Here is a 23536-nt window from a genome sequence, read left to right as displayed (position 1 = left end):
ATCCCCCATTCCCTGCCCCCTGCGCTGCTTCGAGAAAGGAGGTAGAGATATTGGGAGCCAAACTTTTTTCTTCCCCTAACGAGTCTGTCTTTTGCCCATGACCATAATGGATGGATCACCCCTGTCTTTCTTTATCTCAGTTCCCAAGCCCTTTCCTTTACTTTCTCCTTCCCAGTGCTGGGGGGGAAGGGCAGAATGAGTGGCTGCGTGGTGCTCAGTTTCCCTCTGAGCTCAAACCGCAACAGTGTGACTTAGGTTTTCCCGTGTTTAGGCTACATGGAAGAATGGGTTGTGAGAAGGGAGGGTCTGGAACAGGAGAGCATAGGAAATAAATACTTAGGAGAAAATAGATACGATGATCCCCTAACTGACTGTTCCTTTCTCCGTTTTCTGTAATTCTGGAATAGGTAACACTAATAATGATCACACAGTTACTCATAAGTTGTTTAGTACTTTAAAAAAAGTGAGATGTTTTTCACTGCTGCCTTTATAAGTTGCTAGAAAGGCAGTATTTTCTCAAGAAAAATACTGGAGCTTATGCCTGCTTTTATGTACATAGATCAGTAAAGCCCTTATCCAGTCTGCTGAAATCAATAAAAGTCTTTCTCTATGTCTTAAATGAGTCCAAAAGCAGGTCAAAACTCAGAATATATATTCAGGTCATTTGTTTTCTGGTTTTGAGGTTAACACAGAGTAGAAATAAAAGGTTTGGGGCAAAAGTCTGGTCACATTGACTAACTACATTTTCCTTCAACTGCTCTCTTAAGGAGATTATTCAAGAAGTAGGTTTTTAGTCAATGTCTGTAGAAGAGTTTTAATGTAGCACAAGGGCTCCCTGCTTAAAAGGGAGTGAAGGTTCTACATTGTTACAATTCAAGATGTCCAAATTTCTCTTAGGAGGTCAGTAACATTTTTGTGATAATTTTCACATTTTAAAATGTGAATGCTTTCCTGTTTAAGGTAATGGAAATGATCAGTGCCTGATAATATGCAGAGCTATGGTTAAAACAGCGTATGTTGCCTTTTTACTGGTGTTCAAAAATCCATGTTGTTTATTTTATACTTTATTTTAGAATAAAAACACTATAGACAATGTAATGCTCTATGAATAGGATCCAAATGTTGCATACTGTTATTTAGCTGTTTATTGGTTTTCAGAATGAAACATGTAAAAATTGAAGTTAACTATACAGACAGAAATGAAAATCTTCAAATTAAAAATTTGGGAATGTTGGAATGTGTAAGTACATGTTTTTAGATTTTGTCACTAGCTGAACCCTTGTTTTTTTTCTTTTCTTTCAGTTTGCTCCCAGTATTCTAGAGGAGTTTTTGCCATTTTTGGACTATATGATAAGAGATCAGTACATACCTTGACCTCATTCTGCAGCGCCTTGCACATCTCCCTCATCACGCCGAGTTTCCCCACGGAGGGTGAGAGTCAGTTTGTGCTGCAGCTGCGGCCATCTCTGCGGGGAGCCCTCCTGAGCTTGCTGGATCATTATGAATGGAACCGCTTTGTCTTCCTGTATGACACAGATCGAGGTGAGTTGTGACCCGGCTTTACCTTTTTAGTTCAAATGACTTTTGCAAGAATTGTGCATTTTTATATCATATTGAGAGCTTGGGGAGTCAAATTTTAAAGGGCATTTGAGGTGAAATACCTCTGACTGAGTAGCTGTGTGGCTGAAGGAAGAATTCCTTCATCTGCAAAAATTGGATATTTGATGCACATAGTATGTAATCGACCAGCTGAAGCCTGTGCTTTAAGTCTAGAATACTAAAACATTTTAACTGATGTTAGTGAAACAAAGACACAGTTCAATAAGCAGAATTTTACAGCTCTGTCACTCTTCAACTCACTTCATAAGTGACAGCAGTACAAAGAAGTAGAGAGGACCGGCCACTTCTGTGCACTTGCACTGGTGTAAGCTGAGATGTGAGCGAGCCCCTTGGGGCTTGGTGCTTTGGAAAGTCAAGGCAGAGAGAGGCCCTCAGGCTGCAAAGAGAAGTGGAGGTAAGAGACAGTACCTGCCAGGTGAGAGGTATCCATGGGGCAGCAGGGGGAGGGATTGCTGCAGTAGCCCATCTTCTACTACTTTCATCTGGAGTTACCTCTGTGATGGACTACCCTTTTATAAAATATATAGCCTGTTACACAAAAGGCTACACTTTCTATCCACATTATCCATTCCACATCCCAGAGCATCTCAGAACCTTTTAAGTGGTAAAAAACTGCAAGTGCATCACTGCACCTCACCCCTCAATGTTGAATTGAGAAGTAAAATCTCCTGTTCTCCACGACATGTGTTCGTTCTGCTGGCAAAGCCCTTTGCCTTTGTTTATGGAATAGGATTGAGCCAACATGGCTGAGCTGCTGTGAAAGAGGCAAGTTTTTTATGTTGATGGCTTGCTTTCAGGGGGGAAGTGAGCAGCATAGCTGTAGTCAAATAATTATTTTACTACAGCTGTTTCAGTATAGCTCCCCATGTGGACAGTCTATTCTGGAATTAAGGTGGCTTTATTCCAGTATAGTTACTCTGCAGTAGAAATAGGGAATTATACTAACCTAACTAAATCTGTTTAATTATTTTGTTATGTCTATAGAAGTCAGTTTTCTCATATATACAAGCACTAAATTTCAGTAAATATTTAGCTTGATATACTGCCTAATACATGAATTTAAATCAAAAAGAGTAATGGAACAAAAGAAAGGTTTACTATTGTTTCATAATTGCTTGGGGGTTTGTTTAAATAAAGTTTTTTTTTAATGTTTGTGGGACCTACAAAGTTCTGGGAAGGATTATAGACAGTATTAGGTAACTGGAAAGAGTAAAAATTAGCACATTTAAAAGTATTCCTACTCAAGACATAGTTGTGGGTAACAAGAAAACAAGTGTGTAATTACAGATGTGATCCTACAAGTTCAACAAATTGTTAAGAGAAGTGCACAACCTGCAGTCACCTTTCTCATCTAAATTCACACATTTAATTAGATTGAGACATCATTTTTAAGCATGCAATATCACACCAAGTGATCTAGTTTCAGAACATCATCTATAACAGTGTGGTTAATAAACAATTATTACGGTGCTGAACTCAGCAACTCTGAACTCATCGGAACTCATCGGTGTGTCTTTTGATAAAGAGATGACATTTGCCAGCTTGGATGTGGGGGGTGCTGCATTGGATAGTCTCTCAAATTCTGAATAGTTCTTGTCACTCAGTTTAATGCAGGAGAAAATAAGATTCAATGTACCTTTAGGTTAAGATTACTGTAAAGATATATCATTGTTGAATAATTTTTACTAGCATTACACAACAGAAATTTTTTATGCGGAGCTGAAATATGATTTAAAAAAGTATCATCTCTTACTATCAGTGTAACTGGAAAAAGAAAAAGAAATCAGTCATGTTGAGTTATAAGGTCTCTGTCAGTGAGGCCAGAACTTAACCTTGTCCAGTTTTTTGCCAAAGATCTTTCCTTTATTTCCAAATGTTTCCTTGTCTCTCAGAGCAGTCCCATCCAACCAAACTGAAGGAAGGGGAATGGTCTTGGTCTTTTGGTTTTGATACTGGCTCTGTGAGTTGATCTTTGCAGCTTAACCGGGAAGCTATACATAAGCACTTATGAGGGAAGGTAAGCAATAAGCATAAATCCCAGCCAGACACAGTAGCTGTTAGTGAAGAAGGCAGCATTTAGCAGCTATCAGTATTCTAAAAGTCAGAAGTCCTTGGCAGAAGGCTGTCTGACAGAATAAACTTTGGCAAACCTTCAGCAGCAGTGGTGACATGCTGTGGTGGGGAAATGCACATTGTTTTCAGACCTGCTTTCCTGGCCTTTCCATCCTGCTTGCTTCTTGGTTCTGTTGCATGCAGCTCAGTTGCTGCTCTCTTTTAGGGGGTGAACAATTAAATCCTATTATTAAGGTAGGTTTCTCTGCTGTATCACTCCATTCAACTCTGACAGCCCCTCAGCTCCCTGCAGAACCCCAGTCTCTTTGCTATTGGGAGCATCAATGTTAACATTTCAGTTCAGGTCAGAAATGCACTTCTGTCACATTTCTCCAAGTCATTCCCATGTACCACACTTGAGTTTACACTGTGGAGTAGTCTTGGAGCTCACAAACAATGATGAAGTGGTGGCTTCAGTTATTACATTAAATCTCCCTTTCTGATGTTCTGCCAAACTTGCAGCCTGGAAAATCACTGTCCTGTGACAGGATGAAGATACTAGGAAGAATGGCAAAGGTACAAAATGAACTGAATCTAGGAGGGGACATTACAGTAAAGGAGAACAGGTTTTGCAAAAGACATTACACCTAAGAGAAAGACAAAGGAAAGTTCAGCTCGTTATTTAACAGGGAAAGTGAGCAAATAAAGAGTGATACAGAAGGCTAAAGCCTCAAGGGTCCTTCTGTTTCAATACATTTTTCTTTCTCTTACCCTCCTTCCATAAAAAGGTTTAATTATGACCCAGTGCTTAATACAATTAATATTAACAGCAAAGTGCCAGAAACACAGACAGGACAGGGAAAACGCAGGCTGAAGAACACTTACCCAGGTTATGTGAAACACAATGGGAAAGGCTAAAATGAAAACCATGCCTCCTTGAGATATCCAGAGGAAATGGAAGTCCAGCAGGGCTGAAGTGCTCAGTTAATATTTAATGTCACCTCTAAAGGGACTTAAATGAAAGAATCAATGAGTAGACCAGAAGAACATTTAGCTCATATATGTTGTTTTATTGTGATTGAGAGGTTTCTTTCAAAAAGAGGCATACAATCAAGTGGAGCTGTGCATCTGCAAATCCATTGGATTCTTGACCTAGTGCAGGTATGCCTACAGTATGATTTTGCTAGTTGACGACAATATTTTCTAGCACCAGAAAGCAAAAGTTGGACCCTGAAACCACAGAAGAAGGATGGAGAAGTTTGTGTGAGGTGTGAAGAGCTGTTTAAGAATAGAATCAGAATAATTTCGGTTGGAAAAGACCCTTAAAATCATCAAGTCCAACCGTTAACCCAACACTGTGAAGTCCACCACGAAACTATGTCCCTAAGTGCCATGTCTACACATCTTTCAAATACCCCCAGAGACAGTGACTCAACCACTTCCCTCCACAGCCTGTTCCAATGCTTGACAACCCTCCCGGTGAAGAAATTTCTCCTAATATCCAATATAAAATCGAGAGTGCAACAATCGAGCATACAAGAGGTTGGTGTTAGTTTTCCACATTGTGTGCATGTCACGACCCTTCTTTGGAAGCCCAAAGAATTGCAACGGTTCTGTGATCCCCTCCAGTTAAATTAAGGTGAAACGACACCGAACGACTGGTTAAAATGTTTTACTTGTGGTAGAGAACAATTTAAACTTGGAAAAGGATAATAAGCAATGCAGTCTCTTATAAATCTATCAGAAAAGAAAGGAAAGGAAAGAAAAAGAAAGGAGAGAAAGAGAGTCAAAGAAATCCGGATCACCACCCCTGGATCCAGCGTTGTCTCAGGTCTGGTAATCCTGGGTGGTGGGTGCACACAGAGCAAAGTTTCTGTTGCCCTTTTTAAGTTCATCTTATTAGCTGATTAGCATACTAGACGAGGAGGAGCAGGTATTCCACAAATTCATTTCCATGAGAGGCGAGGAAAAAGGTGGAGCATGGGTTGCAGTTGAGTTGGTGGTCTCTGCCCAGCTTTGGTTTTAACTCTGTTCCCAGAGATCTTATCAGTCATCCCAGAAGTGATCACCTCTTATCAGTTCTTGTTACCACTTCAATGACGAAGGGGCCATTAGTTATTAGCAAGTCACTAGGCAAGGCAAGCATGGTGTCTGGCTTGCACAATACAGTCACAAATGGCTACACGATGGAGCCACCAATAAACATTTGGTTTCAATCAGTCCATGTCTCCCCATTTGAGGCTTATCTAAGGATTTTGATAATGCAAATGCAAGGGAGTGGGGGGTGCACTCTTCAATACACTCCCGCTTCCTTGGGTGACATTCCTTAGACTAATACAAAGACCACAGCTTGTCCCTGAGGTTTTCTGTGTCAACGAATGTTTGAGGCATTTCTTCGTTCAGTTCCTTACAGTGCAGCCTTACTGAGAGCTGGAATGGCTGAAGTTGCTAGTAAAACTTCAGGGATTACCCAGAGCTAAGAGATCCCAGGATGGTGAGTGGTAGAGGGGCTGCAGAACAGCATGGGATGCCAGGGAGGATGTCAGCCAGCAAGGTGGAAACTGCTTTCACAAAAGTTCAGCAGCCATTTGAATTCAACCATGTATCCCAGCAAGAGTTTTCAGTCCCTGACTGTGACTAAAGAGTGGTAGCAGGAGGGGTAGAGCTACCAGCTGGCCTAGCAGTTGGCTTACCAGAGGCAAGGATTGTAAAACAGTTATAGTTCTCTTGAAATTAGGCATTGTGTGTGAGCCTCTTTATGTACCTTGATGATGCTTTTTTTTTTTTTTTTTTTTCCTTTGCTCCTTGTAATTACATATTGTTCATTAAACCAACTCAGTCATGGTTGCAGGTGAGGAAAATCAACTTGCTGTGCACAAGGTAAATTTAATTTTCCCACATTTCTGGATAATCTTTTTCTAACAATCCCTTTAGTTTGAAGCCGTTCTGTTTTATGACAATCTAAACCGCGCAGAAGGATTACACAAATCCTGATGGCCTGTTGGAATTAATCCATACATAGATTAGCAATCTCCAAGCTTTTGTCTTTGAGGACCTGTGGAGCATAGACAAGTCCCAGATTTCTGGAGAAGGCAAAGAAAGGTACAGGAAATTTATAGGTCTGCCTCTTATTTTGAGAGAGATTATGGAGCTAGTTATTTACAATCAGTTTATCAGACCAAACTAATTCTCTTCTTTGGCAGAGTAGCTGGCCCAGCAGTAAGCAGTAGGTTTGGTGTATCCATGATTAGTACCTCCAGTGATACTGCCTCATGCCTGACATTCTCCCAGAAAAAATAGAAAATAGATTCAATTCATGGCATCTTGAAAATTAGAAATCATAGCCCCAAAATTGTTGTTAATGACACATTTTAAAAGTAAGGGGAGGACTCAGCTGAGGTTGAAGGGATTTGTCTTTGGTCTGGTCTAGTGAACATCCAGTATGAATTTGCATGATAGCACAGCGAACAGCTTTTGTGGGTACCCAGCCTGGCTGAGGTAAGAGTGATACAAGACAGGTTCAGAGTTCAAAGTGATCTTGCTAAATAGAGGAATAAAAAAGGTGAAATATGATAAAGGTGTTACAAAGGGTAAACTTAGTAGGGAAGAATCAAAGGTACAGACACAAAGTGCAGAGTAACTGGCTCAGCACTAGTATCATGGGAAATGTTTTGGGAGTTGTGGTGAGCTATAAGAATAGTATAAGTCCAGAAAGCCATACTGTTTCCAATAAAGTAAATGTTGTTGTTAAGTTTAGGTAAAAGATTGTTGCATTTGAGAAGTGAAATCTGAATATTGCTCTCTCCCAGCTGGCTATGCTTCTGTGTCACATCTTGGGATTTCTACTGCAATAGAAAATATCAAAAATTTCCAGTAAGCTGAGGAAGTGGAATGGCATTGAGTGGATAAGGCACATGGAGGATGTGATGGTGGCAGCACTGTGTCCCACCACTTTTTCCTTGCCCTTTGAAAGCACTGAGCGCTGTTCACAGCTATATCAAGGGCCTTCAGTATGAGCACGGCACAAGGAATCGGGTATCTGTTGCTGGAATGGCACTGTGGTCACTGACCACCTCGTACAGATATCACATGTAGAAGTTTCAAGGGCCCAGAGGAGAGGAAGAATATTAACAAAAAAAAAAAAAAAAAAATCATGGCCTGTGAGAAAAAGCTTCAGGAATTGAGATCTTTTATTCTAGATCTGTTAAGGAGCAAAGACCAATTCTTCTTCATACCCTCTGAGATCAAGGCAAGAATTAGAATTATTTTGCAGGAAGGCAGATTTAAGATGTTACTAGGTAAAACTCTTCCATAAGGTTAGAATAGTCTGAGGAGATTGTGGGGATTCTTACCACTAGAGGTTTTAAAGAAGAGGTTAGAAAATATCTGCAGTGATGATCTGCTTTGCTACATCCCACCTCAGATGATCTCTTACATCCCTTCAGAATTTATATTTATGTAATTTTCATTATTTCTCTAGGAAACTGGGGATGGCTTCATCACAGTACTTGGGACACTGAAAAGATAATTTTCTACTATGGAGCAACTTTCAATAATATATTATTTCTATTCAATTATATATATAGCCTTTGTAAAACATTTAGTATGTTCTATTATTCAAAAACCAGATCAAAAACATTCTAAGTGACTTAGATAAAAACACTGTAAAAACAGGTTGAAGGACTGTAATTATGTTACTCAGTAAGTTAAGTTATTGTTAGCTGGGCATTTAGGAACTGTAAGAAATGGCCCTACATCACGCTTTACTTGTTATTTTTACTGCACTTCTGAACAAATTTGTCAATGTCTTAATAATGAAAAGAGTAATAATAGCAAGTTGGAAAGTTATTTCAGTAGTTAGCTCAATTGAAAGAGCTAGCCATACTAAAGACATACGTTACATTCTAGTATTATAGAAATATAGCGTACCTGTCTGTATGCATAAAAATACTGAGTCAAGGCTCTTATTTGTGAAATAAGTTAAAAAGATCAAGTTTTGCTAATAAACAGCAAATTGAAGATGAACTTACAGTACTGCCAAAAGAAAAAAGGTTTTGGCACCAAGTGCTGTTTAGCTGTTAATTATATTTTCTGCATAAGCCCAGACCTACATTGCTCTTACCTTAAACTGCTGGAAGGTCACAGGGTGTTTCAGGTAAGCCTGAGAAACAGCAGTTATGTGCTGGATTGTAGAGAAGATTATGCTGGGAATCTGACTTTGTTCTATTGCAGTGATCTACTTGGTCTTAGGCCCTTTTTCAGTTATGATCATCAGGAGGAATTTGGAAGGATTCCCACAATAAACATTTTTCATCCTACTGACCTTTGGCAAAATGTCCAAGAACAGAAGAGAAACGGAAGTTCATGACTGCGTCCACTAAAAATGAAAGGTTCTTACCTGCATCATGCAGTTATGTACCAAACTTCTGTGAAACAAAGATCAGTGGTGTCATGACATCACAGCAATACTGATATGATTTATTCCAGAAGACAGACACCATCCAACACCTGGTCTCATAGTGTTTATTAGACTACTCTAACATCTGGTTTATAGGTTTAAACTTTTCCATGTTTTGTAGCTTTGCAATTGCTGAGATCAAAATCATCAGTGTTTTCACCATGTCAGCTATTACCTATTTCAGAGTAGTTACATTAGGTCCAATGGTCAAAGTGGTTTGGAGTTTTGGTAGTCCAAGTACATCCCAGGAATAGGATGGCACTTATGCTGTAGGTGAACAGGAAGAAATCCTCACTAGATGTGATAAAAATCTGTTTCTCTTCGGCAAACACTCTACATGGGCAGTGAATCATGTCGTCCATGTTGGGATCTGACTACCACTGTGTTGTTTACTAAAGTTTTGTTGTAATTTTGTGCAGGCCAATCTGAACTGATACACAAAACATAGCAAAAAAAGTTGTTTCCTCAAAAATTAGTGAGTGTGGAAAACTGTAGTAAGTTTCTCAGCCTCCTTCATATGATCTGCTGCTGTCTATGCTCAGTAACAGTAAATTTCTTTAATGGAGTAGACCAATGTAGACCAATGTACTTTATCCATTGATAATTGGTTTGCAGCAAATTTTGTTTTGCCAGTGTTATCTCATTAGTAATTATACCAGCAACATGCCAGCTTCTTCTTATCTTCTCAGCAGGCAATAACAGCTTGAAAGTATAGGTAGTAAATGCACACTTGAAACTAAGATGCAGCTGGATCCTAACATCAGCATCAGTAATGATACTGTGACTTTCTGTCTTCCCCTTGTCTTACCACCAAAGAGAAGGAATAATGATAAACCAGTATGTTTACTGTATAATGAGCTCAGAATTTACTACATATTAAAATCTTCCAAGAGCTTCCAGACTGCTTCATTAAATAAAAGTACTCCTCTTGTTAATTGAAACTATTGAAATTAACAGAAAATACAGGTATGGAAATCAAAAGCTGATCATCAACTGTATAGATGAGTCCCCTGACTCTACTATTCCATGTAAGATGTGGGTCAAACAAAGCTGCATCAGAACTTTTCTGGGTATTTCAGTCATCTAGTTAAACACTCAGAATATTCAGCACAACCTAATGTGCAAATACTATAGAAATGTATAAATCAGAAAATATTAAATAAACCGCTGCTCATTATATTCCTGATCTGAAGAATTTGCTTTCCTTTATTCTGGGTTAGTGGATGCCATGGAGAAGACAAGAGACTCGTTTCAAGTTGCCATGCCAGTGAATCAGCTTTGCCCTTTTTAATGATTTGTTTGTGACGATGTTGCAGAATCCTTAGAGCTAAGTTCTTTTCTCAATAGCATTTATCTCAGGTTTGCACATGTGTAACTCAAGAGTATGCCTGCAGCTTCTGTATGCTTTTATATTCCAACATCCTAATGTAAATTACATTGCTACAGCCAATGGCTTGTTCTAATAATACCAGAGCAATTGCATTTACAGAACCTGGCACAATCAGTTAATTTGTTGTTACCTGCATATGTAACACATTCCTTCAAATGGAAACATGTTATTTTTAGCTGTTTGTTACACACATTCCGTATTTACTTGAGAGCAGGACAGTGGGGTCTGTAATTCTGAATATGTTTCCATTTCTTTAAGAGCTTTTCCACACAACGAAGTTACACTGCAGTTAAGAAAGGAAGTGACTTTATAGTAGAGCAGTTTTTCTGAAAAAAACCTCTTGTATTGGCATTTTTACTCGACTGTCTTCATAGCAAAGTTATGTTCAGTTGCTCTTCGAGTTATGAGTAGCAACTCTGAGCACATTTCTGAGAATGTGCTGTACCTGAGTATTTGAGTACATATTGCTCTGAGTAGCAGTTTTAATCACTTGCCCCATACTGATAAGCCATAGTAAAAGTTCTGCATACTGTATGTTAGGAACTGTATGCTGTAAAATTTTATTTTGTGATTATTTGATCCCAAATAAGAGCAGGTGATTTATATACATACTAATGGGACATATTCATCTTTTCCATGGACTAAATAAATTACTTCCAGAAAACAAAGTTTTAAGCAGAAATTCGTCTTGCGGTTTGCTGATATATAGCTTTCATATTAATCTTTAGGATAGACTCTGCCCTTCCTTATGTATATCTATATCAGTGGTATCACGATTGACGAAACCTGTAAAAAACTGTCTTCAGTGAAGGGACTGTGGCAGCCTTACATCAGCATAACCAAGAGCATCTTTTCTAAGTATTAGGCTGTCCTATGTTACCACAACACATTGGTCAGTAATAACACTGCAGACAGTTGATAGATACAACATCCAGCAGTGTGGACCTCCAAAGAAGGCCTTGAAAAGACTCAGACAAGGAAGCCAGCCACACATCCAAATGCTTATGCTTTAGAAATTTCTTTCAGTATGGACATCCGAGTCCTGCAGCTGCTGTACATAGCCTTTTATATGGCCACAGGTGTTGGCTTCAGTGCTGGAGCACGGAGTGGTAGCAAACAAAGGGGAGTATAGTCGATGCTGCCAGAGACCAGACATAGTGCCAATTTAATACTGAATCTAAAACAAATACTTGTGCCAATTTGTTTCTAAATGCATTTTTAGTTAGAAAAATTAGCTTGTCTCTTTTGAGAGCATTATCTATGTGTGGATGAATGTTCCAAGTTTTAATACAGTATAAAGCAGGCTTTTTAAAAATCAAAATAAATAAACAAAATATAGACTTACAAATATCAAAACCTACTATTCTATTGTTTATGCTCTTATTGTTTAAAAAAGAATCAAACTGTATTAGACTAATTTAATTCATGATCACTCCTTGGCATATTTTGTGAAACATTTATGCCTTCTATGGTACAAATTACTTCTCTGGAGCTGCAGCAGGAAGTAAAGGTAATTCAGCATTAGACTGTGTTGTGAAGTAAATCTGTGTTTGTGCTCAAGGGCATTTCTGGAGTTGCACATTCTTAATGCAGCTGATTGAACTCTCATTGTATCATCTATGCAATCTATAATTTTAGGACTGCATTTTCTGCTTCTGTGAAGAATGTGTATTCCTGTGTATTCAGATTTTCACTATTTTGAAATGCATTTTGCCTGTTTATTTTAGGCATTTCCCTCGTTAATTACAGCTGACTCCTATTTGCATACATATTTCTACAAATAATTTGTCTTTGGTCGATTCCAAAAGGAGAGGTGGAAGTGTAGAGATCCTTTTAAAATGATTGACTACTTATCACAGTACTACAGATGCTATTTCTGCCTCTGTACAGGGAATTTCCTGCACTAGTGTTTACAGATAATAGCATTAACAGCTGCTTCTGTTACCAAAATTGCAGTGAATGTTTGAGGTATTTATCATTTTGCAATTAGAAAGATACCAAAGGGTCTTTCAATCCTAAGGACTCAAAATCCCTCTTTTGTACTACTACCTTGGTGGGTTTTAATATTAATGCACACCTGGATGCTGCAGGAAGTTTTCCTGTGGGCAAGGGACATACATTGCGTTCCAGTCTGACTTGGACTGCAAATGGCAAGCAGAACATTTAATGTAGTTTTTAAGATCTAGGCATAGTAAGTGATCAAAGTGTCACCAAAGAGAGGAGTTGTGAATGCAAAACTGTGGTTGCTGGTCTAGATCCCTGGAACAAATATGCATTTTATGTTAACCCATCACTTTGAAAAAAGAAGGACACTGTCCTGGGAGTAAGGACTTGTATCTCAGATCTTCCCTCTCCTAACAGAGAGCCCGAGTCAGCACAGGACTGTTCTTACTCTGGGAGGTCCTGTATAGACACTTCTATTTCATAAAAGCCATCAGAGCTAATTTTCCTCTATAGAGAGTTCAGAGTAAGAAAGCTACATAAGAAATGGCAAGTATAGGTACATGTTACAAAAAATGGACAGTAGTAAACAAGTCTTGAACACATAAAGATAATAAGCAACATTTTTTAAGTGAGCCATTCAGTGAAGTTCCTCAGAAATGTGTTTGCAGATGCTTGTTATGAAACAGTTGGATTTGTATGAATGAAATTGAGTGGAAATGGAGCAGTTTACTTTGGTAGTAAACTTGGTAAAAGCAAGGCATTAAGGTATCTCTGTATTCAAATATATCCATCCTGTAAAAAACAAAGTACTGTCTTTTATTTAATGGGATAAGGGTAGTTTCAGATAGGTTTAAATTATTCAAAGTACTCTTAAGAAACTTTAACTATTGGTAGTGAAATAAGGCTGCTTTGCCAAACTTACACTGTAAACACAGTTTACATTTAGTAGTACAAAGCAGGTAATGAACCTGACCCTTAAATACAGGTGATTGTCCCAAGCAGAGACCTATCAATTATTTTTGGATGGGAGCTCATTTTGTTTGTGGTGGTGTGGATGGCTTTTTAGCATTCTGTGTATGTGTATACATGTATGAGTGTATATATATGCCTAATAATAATTATATCTCCTAGCTTTGTCTGGGTGCAGAACAGTTGAAATAATTTAAATATCAAAAATCTTCTTGCCTTAGAAGTTGAGAGCATACACTGAAAAATCTTCTAGCAATAATTTTAGATTATATTTTTTCTTTTGTCTGTTTAATTTGTATATTCATTCTCAGTGAGCATTATTTTAAAACCAAACTTCTTCTACATTGTTCAACTAGCATGTCTCAACATCTTCAATATTTTGTTTCAAAACTTTTCAAAACAGGACATTCATCTAAACTAGCCTTTTCCCATGAAAAGGATATTGATGTTTATTTTTCAAAGAAATAGAGTTTGGGAAAAAATTTCCCAGCTAATTCTATCAAATAACTGTTTTACTGAGAAAAGAATATCTTTCCTCTGAAGTGTTTCTTTAAAATAAGTTTTAAAAGATCAGTACATCACTGTATGTATCTTTGAAGTTGCGCCTTGTGCTACATTGATTTCACATCCAATTTGTCCTTAAATAAGCAAAGCATTCTGCCAGTTATTTCCTAATACAAGTGCATGCTCTTGGTCTTAAAGCAGGATGAAAATCCCTGTCCAGGTTCGGTGAGAAGCCAAGGGTGATGTTCACAGTGTGCCTTTCTGCACAGGACTTCTATTATTCTGGGAAATGTCCCCAAAACAGCCCCGCTTGATGCACCCTTTTCATTTTAAAACTGTTCTTTTCCCCTTGTGAGAAGAGGAACTTTCTTCTTTGCATCAGAATATCAAGTTACAGGTTCCTAATCCCACGTCTGCATTGTGGGCTGTGTATAGAACTACAGCCACTTCTGTCGCTTCAGAAGCTCTTGATAGGGCCTCCCAAAACTTGGCTTATATATTTTTTTTCTCACATTTCCACTGCTGCAGGGAGGTTTAATTATCTGCAACTGCATTATGTAATGAATCACCTCAGGATCTACTGCATTCCTGCTTTTACATATTTCCCCAGATTTATTTGTTTGATTCAGCATTTCTTTTCCTCTTTGATCACTTAGCATTGGCTTTTTTTCTACACCTTCTTCTACTCCTTTTCCCACATTTTCCTGTTCTACAGGACATTCCAGTAGGCCTGATTCATTTTCAGCCCTTGCACATTATTTGATAACCTGGGAGCAACCCATTGCCTTCTATTTTTATCTCTGCCGTCCAGAGTTGTCACAGAGCAAGGTTTTTAGCTTGAAAAAATTCAAAAACATGTAAAATTACTCTGTATTCGTGGCTGCCACGGAGGGAAAAGTGCAGTTTTGTTTCTAGGGTGAACAAATAATTATCAATATATTTTAATGCATCAACACTGCAGTTTGAATGAAACTAAAGACATAAAAAAGAAAAAAAAATCAATCTATTTTTATTCTAAATCAGTTTAGAAGGGGAAGGAATTCTATTTTTGATTTACTTACTTTTTTGCTGCTAAAAATCCATATGGATTTCACGTGCATGTATCACCAAACAGAAAAAAGAGAGGTTCGCCAAGTGCATTATCTTGTATCCTCAAATGCACTTCCAGGCTACCAGACAAGAGTGATAATAGGAAATGCATAGAGGTGCAGTATTTCGTCTGCACCAAGAGCTGAATTCACAAGTAGCCGAAATGCCAAATTACATAATTTCTCCTCCCGCAAGTCAGGCGTGTTGCGGTGGCCACCGCACAGCTGCTGGCCTGGGCAGCATCCAGGCAGACACAGTCACAATTGTCCCTTTTCATCTGGGTCATTCTGAATTCCCTCAACAGGAAATGGAACACAAGCAAAAAAGTTTTAAAAACATCCCAGACATGAATCAACAAAAGCCCCGAACATCTGCTCATCAAAGCTCATCAGAAAACAGTGTATTTTATTTACACTACTCTTCTGGATGTACTGAGAATGCCCAATGAGGTTAGAGATCACTGGAAAATATTGCTCCTATGAAGTGTTCATTTCACTTTCCAGATTACTGGCCTAATCTAACCAAAATCTGTGAAATACAATGTATCATATTCACAGCCTCTGCAATTTTGTTATTTATTTTAACATAAAGTGATGTAATTTTATTAAATCCACAGTTCATATCAAATCCAAGTTGGCTAAAAATAGGTACAATATTTTAATCAATATTTTAATTTCTTTTGAAGATAAAATAGTGCTAGCAAATGTGAAAACCAGGACAATGGAAAGTGCAGTTAATATAAGTGGATTCAACAAAGGAGTGAGGAACTTTTTCATGTATAAGGAAATGTGGGCTCAGATCCATGGGTAGAGCAGCTCAGCATAACCTGCTGACTGCATCCTGCACTGCCAGGGAATTGGGCCACTGTGTTTAAACATCTAACATTGTATAGTTTTTCTGATCCACCAGCTCTGTCCTCATTCAGGATTTATGAATCCACATGTCCTTGTGAAAAGTCTTATTACCAGGACAGGTCTAATATCAGCTTTGTCCAGGGTAAGAGCTTAGATACTGACAGATACTTTTTTTAGTGGTTGATATTTTTGTAGAGCTTCATTCAAGCTATTACACAGGGAAGTGCTTAGCTGAAAGGTGGATACTGAGTTACCTGAGCTATTTTGGTTGTTTTAGGGAGAGGTTCACCTCAGCTACAGTGAGGAAACATTGGTTTACAGTGGCTGTGACCTTGTCCTTGCAGATGTCCTCACGCTTATCTCTGCATTTCAGAAGGGAGACAAAATCTTCTGCAGGAGTAAAATTTGTTGGAGAGTGAAGGGAGTGTTTTAATTTTACTTGCCTTTTTCAGACTTTTAAAATGGTATCTTACCACCTTAGCATCAAAACACCACATAGAATTTCCTCTGAGACTTTTCTGTTTGTGTTCATAGGAAAGCATCTTCTTTAGCAATGAGTGCTTTTAAAGGAAGCCAGTGTAGCACCCTGGTCACTCTCTTGAAGAGTCAACTTGGAGATTATACAGTTTTCTCAGTACATTCCAGAAGACGCAATACTTTCATAGTGTTGGTTTGGAGAAAGAGGACAACAGCATTGATGAATGACTGGAGCAGCTGTAAGTCACATAAGGAGTAATTATTTTTTGCAAGTGTAGAAAGGAATTTTAGTCTGCGTGTCTGCTGTGTAGCTACAAAATATTGCTGTCAATGCCAAAAAGGATAAACACCTGCTAAAAGAACTGTAGAGAGGATTATCTCTCTTTCTTACACATACACTTATGAAATATGTACTACACATTGGACCTTCTCCAGTTTTTTTCTCTTTCTCTCAGCATTTTTCTAGCCATTGAATCAATTGTTCACCCTCTCTGCCCAACCTGTGAAAAAGACATCTGCTATGTAGAGAGGCCAAATATCAACATATGACATGCTTCAGTTACCATGTGCCAACTTGCCAGGACAGAACGCTTGTTTGTTTTTTAACCGATCTGCTTTTGAGTTCTGTTGCATGGTATTGCCATTGGGATGTGGGACCGGTACTCTCTCCTACTCCTTATCCCTCCTCACCAGGCTGGAAAGATCTACTTGCTAATTTCTCTCCACCTGTGCAGCTGTAGCAATGCTCTGCCAGCAACGCTAATGTTCCCTTGCCAGTTTTTAAACATTCTGCCAAGTAGAGAGAATTAATAACAAGATCCGAATCATCTCTAAAGTAACCCCAATGCCCCAGTGTCCTATTCCTCCAGTATTATGTCATTTTTCAGCTCCTGTCCAGGATAATAAAAAGGATCTCTTATACCCCTACAGCTGAGAAGTGTGTCAGGGCGTGCCGTGCCATTTATTCAGGCCACCCTTTTGCCTTTGTGGCTCTAAACATTTAAAAACCTTTAGGCCAGATTTTACAGTCCATGTCATGATGCTCAGCTGGTGCAAAGTAGATGGACTCCAGCCAAAGCTGGCAAGTGGCCACAGCCTTCCCCTCGTGCCCGTGAAGGCAGCCGGGAAAGGGCAGCACGATTCACATCTTTGTGGCCCTTCTTTGGTGCCATGTCCAAGGCAGCCCAGCCCCAGGCCCCCACCACCCTTGGAGGGGAGCCCAGTGCTGAACTAAAACCTGTATCTTCATGTGCCGGTCGGCGTGTGGGGACACAGCTGACATTGCCTCCTCTGAGGACATCCACATTTAGAGTGAAGCTTTTGATTTTTAGACTGGAAAACAGAAGAGTTAAAACGGTTGAAGGGTTTGGGTGGAGGTTAAACCAACAGGGAGAAACTACTAAACCTAAGTCACAGCTGATAATGTCTGCAATATACATGCCTACTATAACTTCAGCAGCAGCTTCCCACTGTGATGTGGGCTTAACTTATTTGATTCTCTTTCTTTCATTTCATCCTTTTTGCTCCATTTGAAAGCAGAATCAAAGATCTTAAAGCATCAACATGAACTGTCAGAAGTCAATAGCGGAAGATGCTTTGGGATGGCCGTGCGCAGTTAGTACCCTACTTTCAAGAAGTGCTGACAAGCATTCCTTCTAGGATTAAAAAAAGAGTGTTTCACTTTTGTTTCAATAGGAAAACTTGGCCTTTAGTCTCCAGAGACCTATGCAAGCTGCATGATGGTGGGCAGAGCAGAGGCAAAGGAATAGATCCTGCTGCTGTCAGCTGTGGCGCCTGTTTCTGCTCCTAGCACCTTTCATTCCTGTTGCAGCTACTGGTGGCTTGCTTTGGCTGGGTGTCATGCTCTCCTTCCCCAGTGTTCTGGGGAACGTCTGCACAGCCACAGGTATAACCTGATACACTCTGAGCTTCTCCCCTCTCTTCTCTCCTGTCTCTCTTCTACTACATATGTGAATTATAAACTTCATATTCAGATGGCATCCTTACTTATCTCCAGGTCTCTGCGGTGCATTTGGTTTTCCCCTGGGCATGAAGCCTTTGAGGCAACAGTTCTGCAGCTCTTCGTTTCTAATTCTGCAGCCTACCTGTCCTGTCTACCATTTGCAAAGAAGGACAACGCTTAACTGCCTGCAAGGGCATTCCTAAATACCAGTGTGGAGATTCTGAGACAGCTTGTCCTGTTAGTGTGGTAAAAGGCAAACCTCTTTATAGAAATGTAAACATGCTCTAATACTTTGCCATCCACCTGTCAGTGGCCATACATTGGCCTTGTCCTGCCCTGAGCATATGACTTGCATATATAAACCACATCATGTTTCATTTTACCACATCATGTACCCACTGCTTTTATTAATAAGGGGTTATTCCACAGTGGCTGTGATGATAACAGAGTGATCGGTGGTAATGAACTGACCTCAAGTGCTGCTTAAAGCTCTGATGGGAGGTGTGAGGGAAAGAAGGCATCTTTTTAGATGAAGTACCACATGCTTTCTTTGTCCTGGCCAAAAAGGGTCACCTGATTTAATGCACCGGTTGAAATAATCTTATTTTTTTCCAGGATTATCTTCCATCTATTTCACTGTTAATACCTTAATATGACAAATTAATATGTCTGAAAGAGCTACCTGGTACAAGCCACTAAATTGCTTTGGGTTCTCTGATCTGTTTGTAGTCAAGACGCGGTTTCTGAAGGCCTAAAAGTTATCTGGCTTGGAAAGAAAAATCCAATCTCTGTCAGAGACTGGAGTTATAAAATTTGACCTACTTAACAAAAATCCTATTAGATGGATTTACACATGGCTCCCTGAGATCAGACTGTCCAATATGAAGAACAGGACCTGAAGACTTTTAATGGGACCTGAAGCCTTAAAGCTGTTTAATGCTGTCAGGTATTTTTTCCAGGTTTCTTTTCTTTGCTTCTTTCAGATTCTGGTGCTAAAACCAATGCAAAATATAGTCTGATCCATATAGAAGTTACAGTTTGGATTATCATCATGCCTAACCACTAAATCTGTTACATCACAATTTGATAAACAGCATTGCTGTAAACAAGAAAAAAAACCTTTAATTTTTTTTCGACACAACTAGTTACATGGCATGGCAGGATGAGCTTCCTCAGAGGCTATTCTGAGCTCTGAAGTAGTGATTTCTCCTTTTAACTTGCTGTAGTCAAAACCATTTTTTCTGGACTTCATACTGCTTCATGTCACCCCATGCTGCAAAGCCACATGATTTTATTGCAAAGCTAACAGTACTGAGTGGTTTTTTTCTTGAGTCTCTTGCTTGAAGAGTCAGGTAGTTTTGTGAAGCTCTCAGCACTTCTTTCTGTCCAAAAAGAAAATACAAAAAAGAAAATTTCTGAGCCTTTTGGGTTGTAGAAAAGAGTTTGTGACCCCAAACACTGCCTTGGCTCAGAAACTAGGGGACAAAACAAAAATCCAAGTGTATATTGTTACCTTTAAATCCCTTTTTTTATTTTCCTTTTTTTAGTTTCAAGCAATGATTCTGAAAGTTTGTTTGCTTAGCCAAACTTTGGTTAACAAGGTCCTACGAAAAAAACCCCAACCAAACCAACCCCCAAAACCAAAACCTCACAAAAGATCCTATGAAATTCACAATTACTAACACTTTGATTCATTGGGATCATCCCCTGCTCCTTTGCTCTCTTTGACTTCTTATCTTTTAGATAATAATATTCCTGTAAATGGGAGATATGTTTGCCAGAATCCTGGTACCTCATTTGCATAACTGTCACAATCTCCATCACCTGGTCAGAAGAAGCAAATGCCCATGCCAACCTGGCATAACTAGTGAATTTGCTTGCTACATTCCCAGCAAGAGGTACTCAGAGAGTCACCCTTGGCAAAACTTGGCAAGACGTTTTCTTCATAGAGTGTCAGGGATGGTATTTCTGGGCCCTGAGCAAACATCTTTTTCTCCATCATCCTACAATCTAAGCACAAGGAGGGGACATTACTGTCTTGGGCATATTGAGCTCTTGCTGGTTATGAGCAGTATTGGTACAGTGTGTATTGCAAAGCAGAATAGCTTACTTTCTAGGTAATAAAGTAAGGATTTCAATTCAACATTGTCATTTCCTATGTTCTTTATATGAGAGCTTATGGGGAGTCTTTGACAGAGAAGATATATATATTTTAAAAATCTATAGTAATAAATATGTACTGGCCATAGCAATAAACTTTCTCCTTCCTTTAGCTTTTAAAAATGGTTGTGAATAACTCTATAAGAAGACTAGATTCCCAGCTGTCATCAAAAGCAACAAAAGAGGCATTTATGCATTTATCCTCTGAAGGCTGGTTCCCAAGGCTCCCTTCTGACATGACTACTGTGCCAGGAGCTTGCAGATTTTGCTAACCTCAAGCTAGGGAATCCCCATTGAGGGAAGGCTAGTTTCACAGACGTAGGATATGGCCCAGGGACTCTTTCACTTATCATTAAAAAGGTATGTGTGCTCATGTGTGTGCATACATGTGTGTGCATAGGCATGCATGTACTTTAGACTTTATTTTGCCCTGTATCTGCAAACAGAAATACTCCTTAGAATTTCACCTCAGTTTAGTTTGATTTGGCTGACTCAAGATGAGAACATACCTCCTGTTCATATGATACTTCCTGTGTTTTAATCGGCACAGACTTGAACAGTAATGATATCAATTAGAACGAGTGAAAATGGAAGGTGAAATATTACTGGCCTGAATTGAAACACTTTACACCAGTTTTGCATTTAATTGTCATAAATGATCATGAAAATACAAGGCCTTATATATTGATTCCTCATTCTTCAGTCCATTGAGGTTTACAGTACATTTGACAAGTGGGTATTGACCTTCATATGGTGTTGGGTCGATGTTATCTCTTAAAACACTAAAATCTTAGTGTTATCTAAACAGAAGTGATAATCTTCTTATTACCTCTCCTTTTTCCACATGGATTATGATATTATAAATGACAATATATTAATTTAGCTTGGCTTTACTTTGAATCATACATATACTTGAATTTTGAAATAGGGTATTTGAAGTGAAAATAATGTATTAAAGATCTCTGGTGAGACCTACTGGATTTATAAAAATAGAAAACTGCAAGTACAAACACATAAATATTTATGGTGAATTTTCTTATCCCTGTTTATATTATATGTAGCATAATCTTTCTGTCACTGGATTAAGTTTGGTCTGCCTCTGGTTTGTGTGACAAGAAGTTTAGAGAAGCTCATATCAATCAATACAAAGCACAATGCAATGAGTTAGTATCAGCACTACAAACGTGAAAGTTTTTTAATGCATGACTGATGTAAGTGCATGTCTTGTCCTTCTGAATTAAAAAGACCATTTGGGACTGAAAATTAAATCCTAGCTGAATTGTATTTCAATTAGTAAAATAAGGGGAACAAAGCTTTTAAAACACTTCGTGATTCATCGATACACTTCATAGAGCACACATGGCAGTGGCTGTTCCTTCAGCCTGATTCTACTTTCACTGACAGTGATGAAAATCAGGAGTATCTCCAGCAAAGTCAGTGGAGCTACCTGGGGTAAGATGAGAACAAAATGAGGAATTTATTGTCACAGCTGTGGAGCAAATGCATAGCAGTGATGGATTATTTCTTTATGGACTATGACACAGCTTGAATGAAGAAAAAATAGTAATGGCCTATAAGGAATTGATTTTTTTTTTCCAATGCTGAATGCAGGTAGAGCCATTGTTTGCCACTGCTCTTATGCAGAGAAACAACTGGAAAAGTACAAAGAAATTGTACTGGATGTGAAGATGTTTTACAAAGATACTTCCAGTTTAATCATTGGAACACAGTAGTTTGCCTTTCTGTAACGGAAAGTATATGTCTCTGAAACTGCTGACAAAGTCTGCCAGACAGAAAACAGATTGGAGAAATATATGCCAGAGGCTTCCTGAAATATTCTTTATTTGCAGCTAGTAATCTTTGAGTAAATTCAGACTCATTCAGATTATGATATTTTATTGTATGTCAACCTGAACTATTGCATCTTTCAATAACTAGTAACATATTTCATTTTTAGTTAATAAATGATGGATGGCTTTGGGTTAAACAGATCAATCTAGACTTTTAATTTCTGATGTTTCTTTCAAACTGCTGTTAACTCCCCTCAGCTTTACATTCATACAGGTTAGTACAATGGTTATAGTTGATTAATAGTGAACATTGCAAGTTACTATCTGGTTCTAGTAACGTTTAATAATCCATTTAATTTGTCTTTTCCTTGCTGTTCCTTGTCCTCTGCAAATTATCTAACACTTGGTTTTGATTCTTAGCAAAAGAAAATGCCACTATATTTCTCTTCTAAAGGATCAGATAATACAAAGTACAAACTGACACTTAATTTGAACTGCTTAAAATGCAGAGGGCAGAAGTTTCACTCAGGGATAGAATTTTAATAGCCAACAGGACTTCAGTAAATCTAGTGGAAAGAAAGCAAAAGAAAGATGTCAAACTGCTGTTTTTGTTTGGCAAGAAGATTTAAAAAAGAGCTACTAATAAGATGAGGAATTTAAGAAACAAAAAATCCTAAAGAGAATTACTTAGAACACTATTTTAAAGCATCCAAAGAAAAATTTCAAGGAGCAGAGTCCTAGGCTCAGAAAATGCCTATTGGGATGAATCCAGACATTGGCAAATGTAAAACGTTGTAACTATGTGACTATCAAGGTTTCACTAGAGGGAGAGGAAGCTACTAAGCAAATCCCCAGAGATAGACAGCTTTAGATTTTATTCAATGCTTTTGAAATGATTCAGAGGACATAAAGAAGCTATCTAAGAAAGAGAATAAAGCAAGCTATTGTTACAAGAGGCCAGGTGTTCTCCTTCTCCACATGAGTGCGTATGAACAAAGATATAGTAGACCTATAGATGTATAGGTATTATAGATTGAAATTGCCATGGAAAGGTGGACATTTCAAAACTCATGAAGAATTTTGTATACAGTTTTGGAATTATGCCATGAAAATGATACTTACAGGATACTGCTGAAGGCAAAAATACATCATACTTCAATTATCAGCTGGAGATTGCTGTGAGTAACAATATCTTGAGTTATACTAGTAAAGCCAAAGAAGAAATAACACAAGGAAGACAACAACTCATGTCAGATATTAAGCCAG

At 38.5% G+C, this 23536-nt stretch overlaps 1 protein-coding gene across 9 annotated transcripts in view; it reads left to right on the top strand.

Moving 5' to 3' along the window:
- The window catches only part of GRIA4 (glutamate ionotropic receptor AMPA type subunit 4), a 242059-nt gene that overhangs the window by 78166 nt on the left and 140357 nt on the right, over positions 1-23536 (top strand). For all 9 annotated transcript variants that reach the window (XM_074816152.1, XM_074816151.1, XM_074816158.1 and 6 more), the window contains exon 3: positions 1303-1542. In XM_074816152.1, coding sequence (XP_074672253.1) covers positions 1303-1542 — 240 coding nt within the window. The remainder of the gene's footprint in view (positions 1-1302; positions 1543-23536) is intronic.

Source organism: Strix aluco, chromosome 2, assembly GCF_031877795.1.
Source record: "Strix aluco isolate bStrAlu1 chromosome 2, bStrAlu1.hap1, whole genome shotgun sequence".
NCBI classification, from domain to species: Eukaryota; Metazoa; Chordata; class Aves; order Strigiformes; family Strigidae; genus Strix; species Strix aluco.
The sequence above is the reverse complement of the archived record's forward strand: the minus strand, read 5'-3'. Positions and strand labels throughout refer to the sequence as shown.